The 19,852-nt window shown below is 38.3% G+C and overlaps 1 protein-coding gene across 1 annotated transcript in view; it reads right to left on the bottom strand.

The window, feature by feature from the left end:
* Window positions 1-3,282: 3,282 nt before the first annotated feature.
* The window catches only part of BLNK (B cell linker), a 74,902-nt gene continuing 58,332 nt past the window's right edge, over window positions 3,283-19,852 (bottom strand). The window contains exons 12-17 of the mRNA XM_079136055.1: window positions 17,720-17,804; window positions 17,252-17,283; window positions 14,227-14,303; window positions 13,302-13,385; window positions 11,350-11,505; window positions 3,283-6,284 (exon numbers count right to left, since the gene is read on the bottom strand). Of these exons, the coding sequence (XP_078992181.1) occupies window positions 6,165-6,284; window positions 11,350-11,505; window positions 13,302-13,385; window positions 14,227-14,303; window positions 17,252-17,283; window positions 17,720-17,804 (554 nt within the window). The 3' untranslated portion in view covers window positions 3,283-6,164. The remainder of the gene's footprint in view (window positions 6,285-11,349; window positions 11,506-13,301; window positions 13,386-14,226; window positions 14,304-17,251; window positions 17,284-17,719; window positions 17,805-19,852) is intronic.

The following is a 19,852-nucleotide window of genomic DNA, read 5'->3' as shown; positions in this document are numbered from 1 at the left end:
CTTTGGAAGGATCAATAAAATCAATAAACCTTTAGCTAGACTGACTAAGACAAGAAAGCAGATGCATATTCCCAATATTAGGAACAAAAGTGGAAGATTACCATGGCTTTTGCATAACTTTAAAGTATTATATTACAATATCACCTTTATGTAAGTAAATTTGGTATCCTGGTTGAAATAGATTTTTTGAAAGACACAAATTAACAAAACACATGGAAGAAACAAAATCACAATATCCTGTATCTGTTAAGGAAATTGAATTCATGATTTAAAACCCTTGCACAAAGAAAATTTCAGCCCTGATGTCTTTGTTAGTGAATTCTATGAAAAGTATTAGGAAAAGTCAAGGGAAGTAGAACACACCTGTAATCCCAGCTTCTCAGGAAGCTGACACAGGAGGATTCCAAGTTCAAGGCCAGCCTGGGCAAATTAGCGAGACCCTGTCCCAAAATAAAAAATAAAAGAACTGGTAATGTAGCTCAGCGGTAAAGCATCCTTGGGCTCCATTCATAGTACTGAAAAAAAAATTAGGAAAATACAGTGTCAATATCAATAAAATAGTACTAATGCTACATAAGTCCTCTCAGAAAGAAGAGAAGGGAACATTTTTCATGTCGTTATAGGGGTGCAGCATTAACACTGATAGGAAAACCTGGCAAAGACATTACAAGAAAACTGTAGGTCAGTGACCCTTACAAATGCATTTGCTAAAATCCTTAATACTAAATTAGCAAATCAAATCCAGCCATCTATAGAATGGACAATGTATCATGGTTAAGTCAGGTTTGCTCCAGGAAAGCAAAATGAAATATTCACAATACATATACACACCAAGGGACTTGTATCTAGAAAATACAAAGCATATTTACCACTTGTTAAAAAGGGAACAAATAATTCAGTTTTTAAAATGGGCAAAATATTTAAAGACACACTTCATGAAAGAAGACGTGCACATGAGATGTATAATATTAGTCATCAGGAGCAGGAAGCAATTGAAATCTGCCACATTGCTAATACCATGGTGCATCCATTTCAGAGACAGTTTGGCAGTTTCTTATAAAGTCAAATATGCACTTTCCATGTGACCCAGGATCATTCCTACGTATTCACCAAAGAGTAATAAAAACACATATCCACATAAAGACTTATACACAAATGTTCATACAATTCCTCCATGTAGCCCCAAACTAGAAAGAACCAAATTCCTATCAACAAATGAATGGGAAAAAAAATTGATGTATATCCACATGATGGAATATTATTTAGCAACAAAAAAGAAATGATGTGATACACACGACCATATGGATGTTTCTCAAAAACATTCAAGCCCTGGAGTGTTTTTTCCTAAGTTTCCTCCATTTCCCTTTTTGATGTCATCACACTTATCTAGAGAGTCAGCACTTTGGGCACGGTTTTCTCCAGTAGCTGTCTGTCTCCAGCCTCTTCATTTTCAACTTATAATGTCAGAAAAATGTTCACAAAGCACTCCTTCTTTATGTCATCATGAAAGCCAACAAAAGTAAAATAAAATAAAATACAACTGGTATTCATGTTAACATTGAGTGCAGTTCTCTATAGGCCCAGTCCTTCCCCCAACCCTCAGAAGAACACCTTCTAAGATTTCTTATCAGACCAATAAAATATTTTTTTCTCATATTAGTAAGTTTACTTATGAAGGTAGGTCTTCTGACTTGTTCTGATAACCTATTCCAGGAGTCGACCTTGAACGTTTTTATCTTAGCTTTGCATGGGTAAGGACATAATCTAGGTTCCCTCTCTAGACTTTTCTCCCTTGGTTAGAGGGACTTCCATTCTTCAGGTTATCCAGAGTTGAAACAATGGAGTCTGTGGATCATCTCGCTCCTCTATCCCCTGTAGGCAGTCAATAATTCTTCTGTATTTATTCCTTACACATCTCCTTTTCATCTATATCTTTATGTTGGACCCCAGGCACTACCTCTGTCTTCTCACAGTAGGTCATGTAATAATTCAACTATCTCCTGTACTTCTAGACTTCTAAATGGGCCATTTGAGTCTTCAGTTGTGATAACCTCATTTATTGAGAATCTACTTTGTCATAGCAATAGGCATTTGGATGTACTATTCTTATAAAAACTCTGTAAGGCAAATAAAAAACCAAGCTCATTGAATAACTTGTCCAAGATCATAATAGCTGGTGGGGGACAGAGCCAGCATGAATTCAGTCTGGGCATCAGTAGCTCATTTATAGGAAAGATACAGAAAACAGGTGAGATTTACAACACACTCCACACTGGGAGAGGGAAAGGATGAGGCACTGCAGTTGAGACAGCAGTTTAGGGCATATTAGTGGGCACTTTTATTCCCTCTTACAGTTTTTTATTTAAGTGTTTTCCTAGTGAGAGGATATTCTTTTACATACAGTAATTCTTAGATAAAAGTCCATTTTTATAAAATGATAACTCTGACTCAAAAATCTCTGAGTGGCTATTTGGATACTTTCAGGGACTCTTCCTTTCATATGCCTGATATACATACTGAGAGGAAGCTTGGTAATTGTTGGTTGAATTAATGAATTGATAATTCACACTTTTGAATATTTACAATTCTTAATATGTTCATTGAACAAGCCCACAAGGCAAATTGCCTTATCACCTCCATTGAACAAAGGGAGAAACCAAGTTAACACCATCTGCCATTGTTGGAGCTGCAATTCAGTTTGAGGCAATTTATTCCAAAGCCCTGTGCTAAACCACATCAGTATCCTGCTTCTCATCTAGTGAAGGCATACGTTTAGGGTTATCCAGGTCTTTAATAGAATAGAATGCCCATTTTGTTATGTCAAAGTTTAAGAAGAAGGTAGAGCAAGTGTCCTTAGCCTTTTATCGTTGGATCTTTGATCCATGGTTAGGCCTCAGGGTCCTCAATTCATGAAAATTAATGTGAGATTTTGTGCATATGCATAAATATATTTTTCCCTTTCAGCCAATGCCCATACTCTTATATGATTCAAAGAATTTTGCAACTACTATAAGATTAAAAACCACAGATAAAGAGAAAATATTTGGGATTTTTCTTAAAATATAATCAAGATTATTAAATGCCCCAAAATGTATATAGGTGGATTTATTTAAAGAGTTATCCACAGCTAACTTTTCATCTTTACTAAGGAGATATTGGTTAGGGAATTAGGAATTAATGTTTGTTAGACATAAATTAGTGTTAGGCGCTTATAGTATGCTAGCTTTTTTAACTCTTGTATCACTACCAGAAAGATATATTTTTTTTTACAAATGCAAAAACCAAGGCTTACAGTGGTAAGATTATGCCGAATGATATGGTGATAAATGGTAGATCTAGGATACCCAGAGCTATATCTAAATTCAATATCATCCCACTTCATGGTTAGACACAACCACTAAGTGCCCAGGGCATTTGGTATAATTAGCCTTCTGGAGCAGATCTTTTAGTGGTTTCATGCAACTCTACCTACAAATAGAGGCCATGCTATGTGTCACCTTAAGGACGTTTTTAAGAACAGAAATTTGGTCCCACTTTAAGATCGCAGCCCAAGTGCTGCTGGCTTTTCTGCCCATTTCTGCATTCTCTTCTCTGGGACTCCCTGTCAGGCAAAGCTGACTCAGCTGCAGTGAGTAGTTTAGCTGTCAGAGTGCAGGGCCATTGAATGACTGCGGTGGCTAACTTGATAGACCTCAGTGCAGGTTTCTGATGTCCACAGGCCAAACCTTCCTCTCTCAGTTGTCCACTTCAACAGACTTGCAGCATTCCTATTACCACAGCTGCTGTCTGGTTTGCAACATTCTCAAAACAGAAACAGGAACTGGGATGGTGCGTTTCCTTTTTTAGCTTCTATACCATGTACTTCTCTTTGACCAGTGTGTCCTGTCCCATCACCCACCTTGCTGGAGAATTTGTCTGTGAAAAACCACTTATTTGTCAAGCATTAAAAATCATGACCAGGCTTTTGAGATCTCTTGAAGGCTTTTCTTGCCTCATCCAGAACACCACTTGCAGAGGAAGGTTTTAGAGAAGCAGGTAGTGTTGCCCTCTTCTATGCAATGGGGGTGGGGCTGGTGGGAAGACTGGCGTGTTGAATTGGGTATTTCTCCCAACACTGGGAGAAAGAGAATTCCTCTGCAGAGAAGGGCTTATCTCCGGGGTCTCCCAGCCTCTGCTCCAATAAATCCAGCCCAGCAGTACTGAATATCAACCGATTTTGGATTAGCATAACAGTTATGATCCTCCACCTTGCTGGGATAGGCCACTTGGGGGAGGAGAGTGGGGACCAGGCAAAAGAGGTTGTGATGGAGCCAGGGTCCTTGTGGCAGCAGAAGAAATGAATGAGGATTTACTCACACAGATTTACTTACACTGAAGAAAGCTGATAGAGAACTAATACTTCATACTGTGAATGGGTTCTTTGTTTTACAAAAGATGACCCATTTTCTTTAAGTTGTGAAGTGTCCTCTTAAATACATTCTAAATGATTCCATTGTTTACTTAAAAGGGGAATGAAAACTTTCCATACACAAAATTTCCCAAAACCATACCGATCTAATTTCATTGTAGAAAGTATATATCAATTGTATTCGTTTTCTAGGGTTGTCATAACAAACTACCACAATCCAGGTGGTTTAACAATCCCAGAAATTTGTTGCCTTCCAGTTTTGATGCTTGAAGTCTGCAATCGAGGTGTCAACAGGGTTGAAACCTGTAAGGGATATGGCTGTCCTTGTTTCTTCCTGCCTTCTGTAGGTTTGCCAGCAATCTCTGGCACTCCTAGGCTTTAGATGTGTCACTCTGATCCCTCATCTGCACATGGTGTTCTCCCTGGGTGTCTCTGCATGGTCTCTGTCTGTGCATATCTCTGTCTGTGTCCAAATCTCTTTTTCAGAAAGACTCCAGTCATTGGATTAGTCCCTAACCTTCTTGGCCTCACCTGGACACAGCTACATCTCTAAAAACCCTGGACACGTTTCAATCCATAACATAGTTATCATGAAAGTATGACATGTAAAATTGCCATTATCTTTGCAAAGTGAGTCTGAGTTACTCTGAAATCATTACCTTCTACCTTTCAGAACACTTGCAGATACTGTTATCTTATTCAGTGATCAGTTGTGTTTCTCATCTTAATTATTCATCTTAATTACTTGCTCCATCATTCCAGTGCAGTCTAAAATACACAGTAAAAGAGAGGGCTTTGATACAACAAAGCATAATACACTGCTGGACTGATGTCAGAACGTGGCCATGGCTGCTCACAGTGGTACTTTTTATTCCTTTAGCATTCATCAATATCTGTTTTTCTGTCCTTGTTCTGCTGGATGTTTTCCTTGGAATTGGCTTTCCCATCTCGTTTATCTGTCTCTTACTTTGAACCTCATATCAAGTTTAGGTTCCATTTTATAGGCATGCAGATCAAAGAGGGTATAATTATTTTTAATAAGCAAAGCTAGCAACATAATCTTGGAGAACTTCCAGAAAGTTCATTTCCATATACATCTCCCATGGTTGGGGGCACATAAAAAAGAATCCAATGCATCCACCTTGTCTGTACTTAGAAATGCCATACATTGCCTATAATACTTTGTTTTCTACACATTAAAATTTTAACAAGGCATAATTGTCAGAGCACTGATAATAGGCAATTCAGCTACATTTGTGCCTAGTAACCATTGTGGGGCCTAAATTTTCGACATCTTTGTTGGTCCAAGAGTATAATTTTCTTGTTTTGAAATATAGTGTTCTTGATGGTGGATGTAGCTCAGTGGTAAAGCACTTGCTCAGCATATGCAAGGTCCTGGGTTGGGTCCCCAGCAACGCCCCCACCACATACATACACACTAAAAATACAGCGTTCCTTTCTTATAAGACTGAGAATATTTTATTCCTGTTTCTTTTAAATACATTTGTTTGGAGAATATTAGTAGCATGGTAACTCAACCTCCCCAGGTATTAGTTCCTCAGGTCAGGCAACAGACTGAGTAAGTGCATGTGAGCATCTTAAAAAGGAGTGGATGACCACCTCAATAACTGCCTTAATCTTCTATTTTATTATTCATGATTCATAATCCAAAATATGAAGTTTGGGTACTTCTTCTCAAAAGGAGAAACTTGAGGGAAATATCTGAAGCAAAGATATTGACCTTCTTTTTCTTTCTTCATGAAACTTTAACTGCATATTTCAGTCTGGTGGAATCTTTTGTGTTATTCTGACTGTCAATAAGAACCAGGGGACTGTGCTGATGATTCTTGATGATTTCAGTAACACTTCCAAAGTACTAGAGGAAGAAAATATAAATGAGTTAGATATTGGCACTCACGTTAACTTCACGTTCCACTCCTCTCATCTTCTCCCCCTTTCTGAACCGGGTAAAATTATTAGGTCCCAGCTGACATTCTACCCCCAAAGGTGTGATTTGAACAGGCTGAATCCTACAGGGTGGCACAGTCTGTATTTTCCTATATTTAGTAAGACTAGAACACACTGGTATCCTCAATTAGTATGACTTCTTGGAGTTATTACTTCACGGAGTTATGATACAACGTTTTAACATCTTGCTTTTTAATTAATGTCAAACATGAAACTATCATGTGATGAATTTTTTATATTCTTTACAAACACATAGATTATTATGTTACCAAGTCTTAGATACAGGATGCTGTGATTTGGACCTTGAATGACTCCCAAAGGTTCATGTGTTAATAGTTTGGTTCTGGGTGGGGGGTGTATTGGAAGGTAATGAAAACTTTAAGAGGTGGGGCCTAGTGGGAGGTCTTTAGTTCACTGAGTGTATTGCCCTCAAGGGGTATTACAGGGACTCTGGTCACTTTCTCTACCTTTTTTGTTTCATCATGCATTCCCACCATGTTCTGTTGTCTTGCCGCAGGTCCAACCAACAGAGCCAATTATTATAGACTGAAACATCCAAAACTGTGAGAAAAGTAAACTTTTTCTCTTTGTAAGTTGATTATCTCAGGTATTCTGTTATAGTGACAGAAGCTGACTAAAATGCAAAGACCAATGTAATAAATTAACCTTAGAAATTAGTACTGGAAAAAATTATTTCCTAGATAAATTTATGGTTTTTTTTTCTCTTCAACATGTAAAGAAAGCTTTATAAACCCTCATATTTCCATACATGCTTGGCTACTAGAGTTAACTTAGTGCCTAATTTACAATGAAATTTCATGACAGACTCTCACTATACAGATTATCTTTTTGTATTTTAATTTCTCTTGTATGCGGGTTTTAATTTAAGGATGTCACAAATTTTGTTATGAAAAGTCTTCAAAGTTTTCAACGTAAGATTAAATAAATGTAATCCAGATAGTGAAATGAAATGCATTGAGGATACAGGAGTGCTACAAGTTCATAATGATCAAATAATACATTTAGAATAATTTTTTTAAAGTGGTAATTATCCTAAGCAGTGCTGAGAACTTAGAAATTAATATCAGTTTATTTTCTTGTCTCTTAATTTTTCAGATAAATAAAAACATCTGGAATAAAAAAATTTAAAAGCCTTCATTAATTGTTTGAATGACTTCCAAACTCTACATTTTGAATAAAGTATTCAGAATATTGGTTAACTTTTTCAAATGAGATACCAGTTGTCTCTTAAATAACTGGCTCTCTGAATGTTAGGTAAGAGAGGAGAGGGAACTTCAAATACTTTTATTCCTTATTTCTTACTTTCTTTTCAATTATGTGTCCCTCTTGCAATCACCAATGAAATTATTTTGTGACAAATCCCATAATACATGCATTGTTTGTTTGGCATAGAAAGTTGTAAAACCAAGTGCAGCTGGAAATTAAATTTCTAGACTAAAGGACCAGGAAATAAAATACCACAGCCTCTCTGAAATGGACCATAAGTGAAAAAGTATGTTCTCAACCCAGGAAGCACAGAAGAGACACTAGTGAACACCCCATTCTCTCCATCTAGACCCTGAATCATTTTTGAGTATTGTTCTGTTGCAGTGTTTGAGGACTGAAATGTTTGCAGTAGGGCCTTGACTTGAATTGAAATATTTGAAGTAGGGAATGGAATTGAAGCATATCAAATTTAACCGAAAGATGAATTAGACATAATGTAGTTGCAGTTTTCCCTCAGTTCTGTTTTTTTTTTTTTTTTTGTCACATTGAGTTTGAGATATTCACATACACAGAAAAAAAAATTGTTTGATAACTCAAAATATCATGGCCAATAAGTAAAGCAGACAGTTGTCTAAACTGCAAAATTACTCAATACTACATCATCCAATGCCAAAACAACTGCATGAAAAGTTAAACAATTAATAAGTTGGTTACTTTATTGACCTGTATGTACACAAACACAAATGCACACACTTCTGAAAAAAATATATATACACACAGTCAGGATCATGTAACCAGAATTTTCATTTTCCATTCAGATGATCAATATATGGAGACATGATTTTCTTACTATAGATAATTTAAGTAAGAGTTCGAACTGTCAGTACATTTAGATGCCATTATAATAATATACTAATGTTTTGGCTCAGGAGATGGATATGTTGGGAATGGGGTGAAATACTGGTCTATTAATTCTGGAATAGGCTAAGAACTTCCTAGAAAAACAAGGGAGCCCACAGCCCCTCTGGGAGCTCAAAATTTATGAGAGAATTTCAGGACCTCAAAGCAGGACAGCTCCCTCACCCAACTTCAAGCCTCATAGAAAAGAGCTAGACACCAGAGGCGGCTTTAAAATGAAATCCTCCCTCCAAAGTCACTGTTTCCTACCAGAATCACCACTATCTCCTACCATTGATTGTGATTAAGGAGAATTTTTAAAAATTTGTAAGATAACATTATCAGCAAGAATGAAGAGTTTTATGAACAAGGAAAGGCAATTCTGTTAAGAGTTTAACTTATGTTAAATGGCAATGCATTTTTTTTTCTACAACTTAAAATCTACAACTTAAAAGCCAAGTTTAGTCTTAGTGGTCTCTGAATTAAGAGTTTTGCATTTTATAATTGAGACTTAAAAAAAAAAAAAAAAACCAAAACCCATTAAAATCCTAGAAGACCACAAGGGAAAAGCTTTGTGACACTGGATTTAATACTGACACTAAAAAAAACAGGCAGCAAAACCAAATATAGAAAATAAGACTACATCAGACTTAAAACCATTTTGTTCATCAAAGAGAACAATCAACAAAGTGAAAAGGTAACCTAACAAATGGGGAAAATATTTGCAAATCATTTATCTGTTGAGAGGTTAATATTCAGAATATATGAAGAACCCCTAAAGCACAACAACAAAAAGGGTGAAACAATCAGATCAAAAAGTGGACAACTGTTTTGAATAGACATTTCTCCAAAGATGATATCCAAGTGGCCAACAAGCTTATGAAAAGATTCATATTATCAGAGAAATCAAAATCAAAACCACAATGAAATGTCACCTCACTTTCATAGGATGGTACGCAAACACACACACACACACATACACACATACAGTAACAAGGGTCAGTGGGAATGTAAAGAAGTCGAACTCTTGAACACTGTTGATGGGATTTTAAAAAGGTTTAAGTACAATGGAAAAGTATGGTTATTCTTCAAAAAATTTAAAATAGAAGTATGATATGATCCAGCAATCCCACTTCTGGATATATATCCACAAGAATTAAAATCAGGGTTTTGGAGAGGAATTTGCACACTCATGATTATAGTAGCACCATTCACAATAGCCCCAAAGTGGAAGCAACCCAAATGTCCATCAGTGGGTGAATAGATAAACAAAATACAGTGTATACACACAATGAAATACTATGTAGCCTTAAAAAGGAAGGAAGTGCTGTCACATGCTACCACATAGAAGAAGCTTGAGGACATTGTGCTCAGGGAAATAAGCCAGTCACAAGAAAGCAAATACTATATGATTCCACTTATATGAGATACCCAGAGTAGTCAAATACACAAAAACAGAAAGTAGAATGCTGGCTACCAGGGGCTGGATGAAGGGGACAGGGGGAGCTTTTTAGTGAATATAGAATTTCACCTCTAGGGGCTAGGGAGATAGCTTAGGGAGATAGCTTAGGGAGATAGCTTAGTTGGTAGAGTGCACGCCTTGCGTGCACAAGGCCCTGGGTTCGATCCCCAGTACTGCAAAAAAAAAAAAAAAAAAAAAAAGAATTTCACCTCTAGAAGATAAAAAATATAGGGAGATCTGTTTCACAACAATGTAAACATTATTAACCTGACTACATTACACTTAAAAATGGCAATGATGGTAAGAGTATATGCTTATGATAAGTACTTTTACCACAGTTTTTCTAAAAAGCTAAAGAAAGAATACACAAGAACTTTTTATCTATTTTCCTACTTATAACTACTCAACCAACAATTCAATTCATTTATTTAATAAATATTTATCAAGTATTCATTGAAACCAGCCATTGAATTCTGGTTCTGGAAATAGGTGAACAAGACATAGTCCCTGGCCTCATCCAGTGGAGAAGATGGCTGCTCTTCAGCAATTGTGACACCTTCTTACAAGTGCTGGGTTTGGAATGGGCGTGGCTCTTTCTGAAGGAATCTGGACAACAAATATTTCTTGAACTTTATGTTGTTTTCTCTGCTTAGATTGCCCTCTCTACTTTTTTATTTTTCTTCCTCCAACTTTCATTCTACTAATTCAAATATAACCCATCATTTAAGACCAGAACAAGTTTCACCTCCTGTCTGGACCATCCGTGGATTATTCTGACTCATATTTCAGGGACCCTTACAGGAACAGGCCAACTAAACTGAGCTATGCTAAGTTTAGGCTAGTCCAGACAACAGATGTGTTGAAGTTCATGTCTGGTTGATATTTAAGACCCATGCTATTTTTTTTTTTTTTTTTTCATGCTGCAGGCTCATAAGCTCATTCTGATCCAAGGGCAGTTTTAAAATCAAGTTCCCACATCTTTTCTGGATTCTTCCCTGCTCACCTACCTTGGCACCAGAGTTGATTTTCCAGGTCTTGACTTTGCAGCTCTACCATGACTTTGACTTTTAGAACCCTAATTCTGCATGACATTCCAACCTTGATTTATACATCCTTTTGGGCGAGTATCTTAGGTCAGACGAACCTCAGTAAGTAGCCAGGTAAAAGCATTAGGATGTACATCATACCACTCTTCCCTCTTTTCTGTTTTCTCATAGGAAATACTTCTGAAATAAAGCCTTTTATCTTGTTTTCTATTCATGACATGTATGCAAGCCTCGGTCTAAGTGTTCATACCCTTTTCCTTCATCTCTAGCACCTAATACGGTGTGAAGCCACTGTGTTCCGTGGGTAGTTATGGAGTGGAAATAAGAGGAAAATTACTTACCTCTTCACCATTTTTCTTTCTGCCCAAAGCATATTGTTTCGTGGCTTCAATAAATCGCACAGGAATATTATATACTCGCTTATTAAAGAATACAACTAGTGTATATGGCTGTTTGGAATCATGGCCAGAACTTTTCCGAATAAGAAACGATCCATCCTGTTTAATAAAAGAAAATCACAATTATAGTTAATATTATTTATGTTTGTACAGGCTACAAGTCGATTTACAAAGAATACCTATATTCTATTCAAAAGGTGATTATTAAGCTATATTTTTTATTATTGGTTATTCAATTTTATTTTATTTTATTCCAAGAAAACAGTTCAACTAAATATAGAAATCTACATACAGGGGCTGGGGTTGTGGTTCAGTGGTAGAGCGCTTGCCTCGCATGTGTAGGGCACTGGGTTCGATCCTCAGCACCACACAAATAAATAAAAATAAATAAAATAAAGGTACTGTGTTCATCTACAAGTAAAAAAAAAATTAAAAGGAAGTAAAAACAAAAAATGAAAAGCAGTACAAAGAAATGCAACCAGAGCTGATCAAACTCAGGCAAGAATTTGAGGAAAAGGAATAATGTATCTTAGAAACAAAGAAAAAAAAAAAAAAAAACCACAAAATACCCAGGAACTAAATAGACTCAAATAAAGATTTAGTTCACAACACTGGAGGAAGGTGTGCACACAACCAAGACATTTAAATAATGACCGTTGTGCAAGGTGTGGTGCACACACCTGTTATCCCAGCTGCTTGGGAGGCTGAGCAGGAGGACCCCAAGCTCAAGGTCAGCCTGGGCAACTAGGCTAGGCCCTGTCTCAAAGGGGGGGGGAGGGGAAAGACTGGGGATGTTGCTCCGTGGCAGGGTGCCTGCCCAGCGTGTTCAAGGCTCCTGGTTCAATCCCCAGTAACTCAAGAGGGAAAAAGAAGGAGAAAAAAAGGAGAAAAAAGAAAGAGAGGCTAAAATGCATGTAATTTGAGTCTTCGAAGAAGAAGAAAAAAAGCAACAGAACTGCCCTTTAAGACTATCATTTGAGAAAACACACAACTATATATTGCAATGACTTCTGTCTACTTGAGAAAATTGACCTGGAACAATGAACTCAGAGATATATTCGAATAACATTATTATACTAAAAAAAAGAAAAGAAAAGTTGCAGAGTCTTCAAACTAACCTCTCAAAGGGCAAGAAAATGACCTTAGCCTTCTCAAGAGGCTCATACAGAACTAGGTAAACCAACAGACCAATATTTTAAAAGACTCAAGCTAAGGATTTTATATCCAGCCAAGGTTTCCTCCAGGTGGGCTATGAACAAAATAGTTTTTAATGTGCCAGAACCTGGAATAATATAGACACATAAATTCCTGAGAATCCAATGCTTATAAGTTTCATCAAACCAGAGACTTAATGGGGCACCAGGGGGGTATCAATTGTAGAGGGAGGACTAGAACAATGGCAGGGGAGAACAATGGTATGTAAATCCTGCATATTCTGACGGAGAAGGAAGCGACCACCGTTTTACTCTTGGGTTGTCCAAGCCATCCACAGTGTTCCTACATGACTGGGGTTAGGCCCTCAAGAAATTTTATTTACGGGTTTTTTTTGACCCATTTGGCCATTTGGACCCAAATCTTTAATCCCACCAATCAATCCAAATTAGCTTGTCCCTGCTCATTCCTGAACGGAACTCATGTCGGAACACACCTTCCAGATATCTCCCTGGAATCCTTTTCTCTGCCACTGTTTGGAGATCATTAGAGCCTTGAGAAGAAAGGACTGGTAGGAGGAGGCGGAGGAGCAAGGAGGGATTGGAGAGAGGAGACAGTTACTCTTGATTCAGTAAAAAGACTCCTGCATCCATATTGTTGGGATTACATAATCAGCATTGATTGGGATGGCAGCTGTGTCTATTATAGGCGGAGGGCACAGCAGAGTTTAAAGATGAGCAAACCTTGTTAGATCTGTGCAATGCTTCTTCAGCAGACTTGCGATCGCAGGCACCAGCATACCAGGGTTTACCGTGAATGTCAGCTTCCTGTGAAAGGCAGATATTGTTAGATAAACACAAGCTGGTCCTTAGAAGACTCTGCAACTTCTGCACACTGGAAACAAAGATCCATTTTGCACAACCAAGACAGGAACCAAAATCGTAGATTTGCAACAATAACATGAAAATGAGTTAGCGCTTCCTTTGGCCAACCGCAAGAAGTAGGTCCCTGGCTCTTTCCTGTTTGGTCTTGGCTACTAAATTCAGTGCTTGCACATAACTAAATGCTGTCAGGTTCCTGAACCATTTATTTCCTTCTCATAAATAAGCTACAGTCCCTCCACTGTGCTCTTATCCTTGTTGACTTGTGGAGTGCTTAATAATTTCGAAAGTGTTTCTATGAATATTATCTTATTTGATTCTTGAGAGCAAGGATTCATGCTATCACCTCTATCTTACATTTTTATCTAAGCTCAGAGACTTGTTCAAGTGTGCATGGAGTCCTTTTTCTGACTCTATAAGCTGTACCATTTTATATGTGTTTTAATATTATAAGCCTTCACAGGTCTATTCTGAGGAAATTACAAAGTTTAAATAAATCCATGTGAGAGGAAGAACAACGAACATAACACATTTCCTTGCTATTTTGAAGAAACCCAAATTGTTATTCAGGGCATCTGGAATACAAATTGGAATTAAATGGAGCAGGTCTTAGTCATTGAAAAAAAAAAAAAATCCAGGATATTTTGTACCCCTTGGAAAATGACAACTTACAAAACCAACTTAAAACACAGGTTCTGTTCCCAAAACTTTTCCTGATTTTCTCTTCCCCAAAGAAACACCCTTTCCTGCAGCTTCCTAGTAACAATTTAACCATATCATGATATACCTGTTCTGAAAAAGTGGAATTAGATGAAAAGCTGGGAGATGGTCCATCCACCATTGGGCTTCCCCCTTCCGAAAATCCTGTGAAGGATTTGAAAAATCAATTAATCTTCAGTGTTTCCTGAGCAGTTATTACACCTACGCCTCATTGCTGTGCTGGGTGCTGCAAGAGATACACACACTACAAATCCTTAAGACAGTGGTTCTCAAAGTGTAGTCCAAGGAACCCCATGAATGAATCCCCCAGATCCTTTCAGGGACTTGAGAGGTCTTTACTATTTCTAATTACCTATCTCCATGAAGCCCAATTTTCTTCATATTTGTCAACCAGAAAAACATTGCAACAGATTGAATGTAGAAACCCACAGGAGTATCCAGCTGTCTGTATCACTCCAGACATAAAGTTATTTGCAAAATGTAAAACAACACCATTCTTCCCACTGAATTGTTTTTGTTTTTTGTTTGGAACGTGAGATCAATTTTCATAAACGTACATTTTTAAATTATCATGTAATAAATTTAATATTATTTTAAAATTGTTTAACAAGTGTTTGGAAAGTTTCCATTCTAATTCTTAACACACTTAATATCAATAGGAAGAAACATGTAAACCAAAATTCTTTGAATCCGCCATGATATTCAGTGTGTTAAAGTGGTCCTGAGACTAAATCCTTTGAGAAACTATATCTTAAGACATAAACTCCCTCAGTTTACAGTCTAAATGTGGAGCCACCTGAAAGAGAGAAAATATCCAGCTGCCTGCCTGCCCACATTCCTTCTTCTATGTGCCTGCAGTGGATAAAGGCCTTGGGGATGTAGAACAGTCATCAAAGAAGCAAAGTGCCCTGCCCTCTTGGAGCTGAGGGCGATAAAGACATGAGTCAGTATATACACTATATTAGAGAGTTGTAAATGCTCTTGAGAACAATAAACAGGGAAGGAAAGTCCTGCTGAGGTGACACTTGGGTGGGATCTGTTGGTAGAGAGGGAGGAGGCTTATGAACATCTCAGGAAAGAATGTCCAGGCAGAGGGAACTGTGACTACAAGACCTGGGATACTGGAGGAGTAGCAAGGGGGTCGTTGCGCCTGGAGTGTGGTGAGGAAAATGGAGAAGAATATGAATCTCACAAGAGACGAGCGGGGACCAGATTCCTGGGACCCTTACCATGACTCCCGCTCTAATGAACATTATGTGGGAAGCTTTGGGAGGTTTTGGAATGGAGCAGTGACATGATCTGCCTGCCTGTAACCATCACTCTGGCTGCAGGGCTGGAAGTAGAAAGGGGCAAGAGCTAAGAGGGGAAGCAGGTCGGGGTTCTTGCTGGAGATGTCTTGGAACCCATTGCAGCAGTGGGAGAGGCAGGGTGGATGAATTTTGGATATGATTTGATGCACTAGCTGGAAGATGTGTGAAGAAGGCAAGTGAGGAGTCAAGGCGACTCTGAGGTTCTGACCTGTGTTACGATGGGGAAGTCTGCAGGAGAATCAGGTTTGGGGGAACTACATGCTTCAGACTCTACTGCCTAGTCTAAGCAGGCAGCCATTGTTGTAACCAGAGGGCAGTGATGGAAGGCCTGGCAAATGAAGATGGCCTAAATGAAGGCCCTGGGATGTGCAGCAGTCAACAAAACAGCCCAAAGCCCTGTCCTCCTGAGCGTGGTTTCAGTGTGCTGAGCTAGGCAGTGAAGACATGGGAAAATATACATACAGTGTTGGAGAGTGGCCACTAGTCAGTGCGCACAGCACTCACAGGGGGCAGCAGAAGCGAGTGGGTGGTCAGACCCACCTGGGGCACATGGACAGGGTGGTCAGTGGTTTGTGCAGTTGGGCAGTTAGGGGAGGCCCTTGGCTAACATTTTCTGAGCCCTGGACATGAGGCAGGTCTGCTAGGTCATCTCATCCTTCCCCTGCTCTTTGGGGTGGGGGATTTATTGGGTCCCTTTTACAGAGGTCTTCCCAGACGGCTCATCTGAGAGAGCAGCCCGTGCTGTTTCCATTACTTTCTGCCACCCACCCACAACCACCATTCAGTTTTTCTTTATAGCACCTTAGTGTGTGCCCGCTGTGGTATTGTTTGTTGTGTGTTTATTTATATTGTCTGTTTTGTTCACAGAGTACTAGCTCAGGAGGACAGGGTCTTTGTTTGATCCATCCTGTGTCAGGAATGGTACCTGGCATATGGTGCATCTGGTTAGTAATGATTGGAAAAATGACTGGGGTTAAAAAACAATAAAAGGTATACCAGTTTTTTAAATAAAGAAAAGGCCAAATCATTTTTACAGTTTGTGATGCCAGAATTATAAAACTATTTAGTAAAAGTTTCATTTATTTCAGGTGAATCAGAAATGTTATTATAAGCCCCCCCATAAGTAAGTGTAAGTGATAATTATTCTATTTATCTGAATGGGCTTAATATTAATTATTTTGGACTATATTACAAATTATCCACATAAGGTAGAATTCCCCCCCAATACTGAAGAGAAATAAAATTAAGGTTTTGGGGCAGTTATATTCTGTGAGCCTGACTGATCTGATTCATATAATTTTAGGGTGAAGTTGGCTTTAGGAAAATTATCCAGATACTTGGATAATTTTTTCAGGGTATCCTTGGTAGATATACTTGATGATCAAGATGTATTTTAGATTTAAATTAAATAGTATCATTTACCAAGCATTATGCCAAGTACTTCTCTTATTTTGTTTTACTTTCTCTTTTTATTTTAAAAACAATTATAGTGATTTGCTAAAAAAAAAAAAATAAAAAATCCAACCAGTACCATATTAAACTAATACTGAAAAAAAAAAAAAAAAAAAAGAAAAATATTGTCTCACTTCTATTTACCTTTCAAAACAACTCTATGAAACAAATATTCTTGCCCTCCTTTTACAAATGAAGAAACAAGCAAAAGAAGTTCCAAAGACCATGCAGCTAGGAGTGACAGTGTTGTGCTAGAACCTAGGTCCATCAGACACCAATCAGACTTTAACCCCTCCCTGAGGCTGCTGGTGGTGACTCCACTGTACTTACTTGGCAGAGGTATGGGTTTTTGATGGACAGGTCTGAAAGGAAGAATTGCAAATTAATTAAAGGGGGAAAGCACAATATAATTTTTTTGTTTGTTTACACTGACAATGCTCTGAATAGGCACATTGCAAAGGAATCAACCCCAATGACCAATAAGACATATTTAAAACTAGGAGAGACATTGGAAACCTTGAAGATAAGTAATATTGTTTCCTTTGGCTTTGAAAAAGGAGGAGCCTCAGCTAAGGTGTTATATTTTAGCTAAGTCTAATAATTAACCCTGACAATAGGCCTCTTCAATCCTACACAGTGTAAAAGTTGCTGAACACCTTTAAAAATATAATTTCAAGACAATGAAATATTGGATCTTTACTAAGCACTACAAGCTAGCGTCACTGTGCAGTGCCACTAGGCACATGCTAATTCCCATAGCAACAAGAGGAAACTTGGTTTGAAAGACAAAATTCTTACTTCTGGGCAGGAGGAAACACTGGTGACTGCACAGCCTCTTGTCTGTGACTAGACCCTCGGTGGCGTTCAGCAGGTACAGGCTTTTCTGGATTAGGAGAATTCTCATATTAGGATAGAGTAGAAGGTCTGTCCCCATCCCTAAACCCAGCCATATGAGCCTAGAAGAACCACATTTGGTCACATTCTTCTCAGGAGCCTGTCTTCTTCCAGAACATCATTGATCTGTGTCCCTGCCAGTTTGCTGCGATCAGGACTCCCACCCCATATACCTCTGTGCTCAACCTCTGGCAATGTGCATGGAGACTGAGCCTGTGGGGGCTGGATTTTAAATGTGTGAGCACGGGTCGGTGCCAGAAGATGAGCAGGTCTTGGCCACCCTCTGCACCCTACTTTCCATGTAGGACAGCATCACCCCCCACCCTCCCAGAGTATGCCTTGACTAGTCAGAAGATGCGGAGTCACTTGTCACTGGTAAGAGGTGAACATCAGGATTCATGAATTATTCATTCTTTTTGAAGAATTAATTGGATCAAATTGAAAGTTATCTCTGTAATGTTAATCTCACTGGCATTTCACTGTTTTTCTTGAGGAACGGATAGAAAATGGGCATAAACTTCTAATGTAAGAAATTTATGTTGAAGCCCATGGGGAACGTTACTACTGAACCATTAATAAATATAATCCATAAATTATTTTAATGCTTTATTCTTCCTCTTGGTTTGGGAGTGTGTTAAAATCTTAGTATAGGTGAATCTCTGGCAGGGAAGAAAGATGGAGAGTTATAGGAAGCCCAAAGGAACAAAAGAAGCAAGAACTCATAGATTTAAATGCTGTAAGTGGTAGGATAGACTTCAGGGTTTCTTATGGTACTCTGAAGTTCAGAAGCCTTGAACCTTTGTAAACTGTATTTTGAATGCTACTTTGACCTGTCATGTTTTGTTCATGACTTTAAAACCTGGTAATTTCCAAAGATAGTACAAGGACCACAGTAGGTTCCAGCAGCTTTTGAGCTTTGACCACACCAGATTTGCCTCTGCTGTACTGGAGGCTTCCTTTGAGGTGACAGAAGGCTGTTCCCTTGTTTTGGGTTTGGATGACCATCACCCCTGCTTTTGAAATAAATACACCAGAAGCGACAAGCTAAGTTCCCGTACTGGGAGTCCTCTGAGAAGGAGGGCTCTTGAGCAGTAGGATGCATGCCCTGAACCTGGTTTTGGAGGCTCCCAAAGTCATGAAGTTGGCACAAGGTTGAACTTACTTCCTACAGAGGCTTGGAGTCTTGGAAACCTCTGTATCACCCTATGTTCCCTGCTCAACAGGCAGGAGAGACTGCAAAGAATGGAAGAACGTGTGAGGAATGTGTGGAATGTCCAGGAAGAGGAAGGCATCACGGGAAAGGCAGGGAAAGAGCAGAAAAGAAGTGTTGTCTCCAGATAACCTGGGGGGAAACACATGGGAAGTAGAATGGAAAAACTAATGGAGCAATTAAAGCGGAGGTATGAGTTGTAGGCACAATCACGAAAGATGCATTGTTCATCGTCAGAGAAAGCAGCACATTCTATGTAGATATGTCCGCCTTAATGCAGGAAGCAGTGAGAGGAACATTCACTATGGCTTTAGTATTGGGCACCTTTGGGCATGGAATTAGATGGGTGTAGGACTTGAATGCTATGTGATGTTTTAAGTGTTGATATTATGAATGATTCTAAGCCATTTTGTTTCTACCCATTACATATTTTTCAAATGTAAATATTTTAATGGGAAAGTTATTAAAAAAAGGTAAGATTTTTGAGTTATGATTTAAAAAAAGGCAGAAGAGCATTTGAAGATGTACTAAGACATTTGAATTTGAAAATATCAGTTTTAAAACTTAGCAAAAAGAACTCATTCAGGGCTGGGGATATAGCTCAATGGTAGAGCATTCGTCTAGCATGTGTGAGACTCTGAGTTCAATCCCAAGAACTGGAAAAAAAAAAAAAAAAAAGAAACTTGTTCAAATATTTCTAAGATATATTAATAGCTCTAAATGAGTCTTTACATCTATGTAGGGTGACAACACAGTTTCTTGACCAGTCATACCTATCTGCAAATGGGCAGGTATTTGGCAGGTACTGTAGTCTACTCCAAACACCC

This window comes from Sciurus vulgaris (genome assembly GCF_902686455.1).
Source record: "Sciurus vulgaris genome assembly, chromosome: 4".
NCBI classification, from domain to species: domain Eukaryota; kingdom Metazoa; phylum Chordata; class Mammalia; order Rodentia; family Sciuridae; genus Sciurus; species Sciurus vulgaris.
This window is presented reverse-complemented; position numbering and strand designations above follow the sequence as displayed.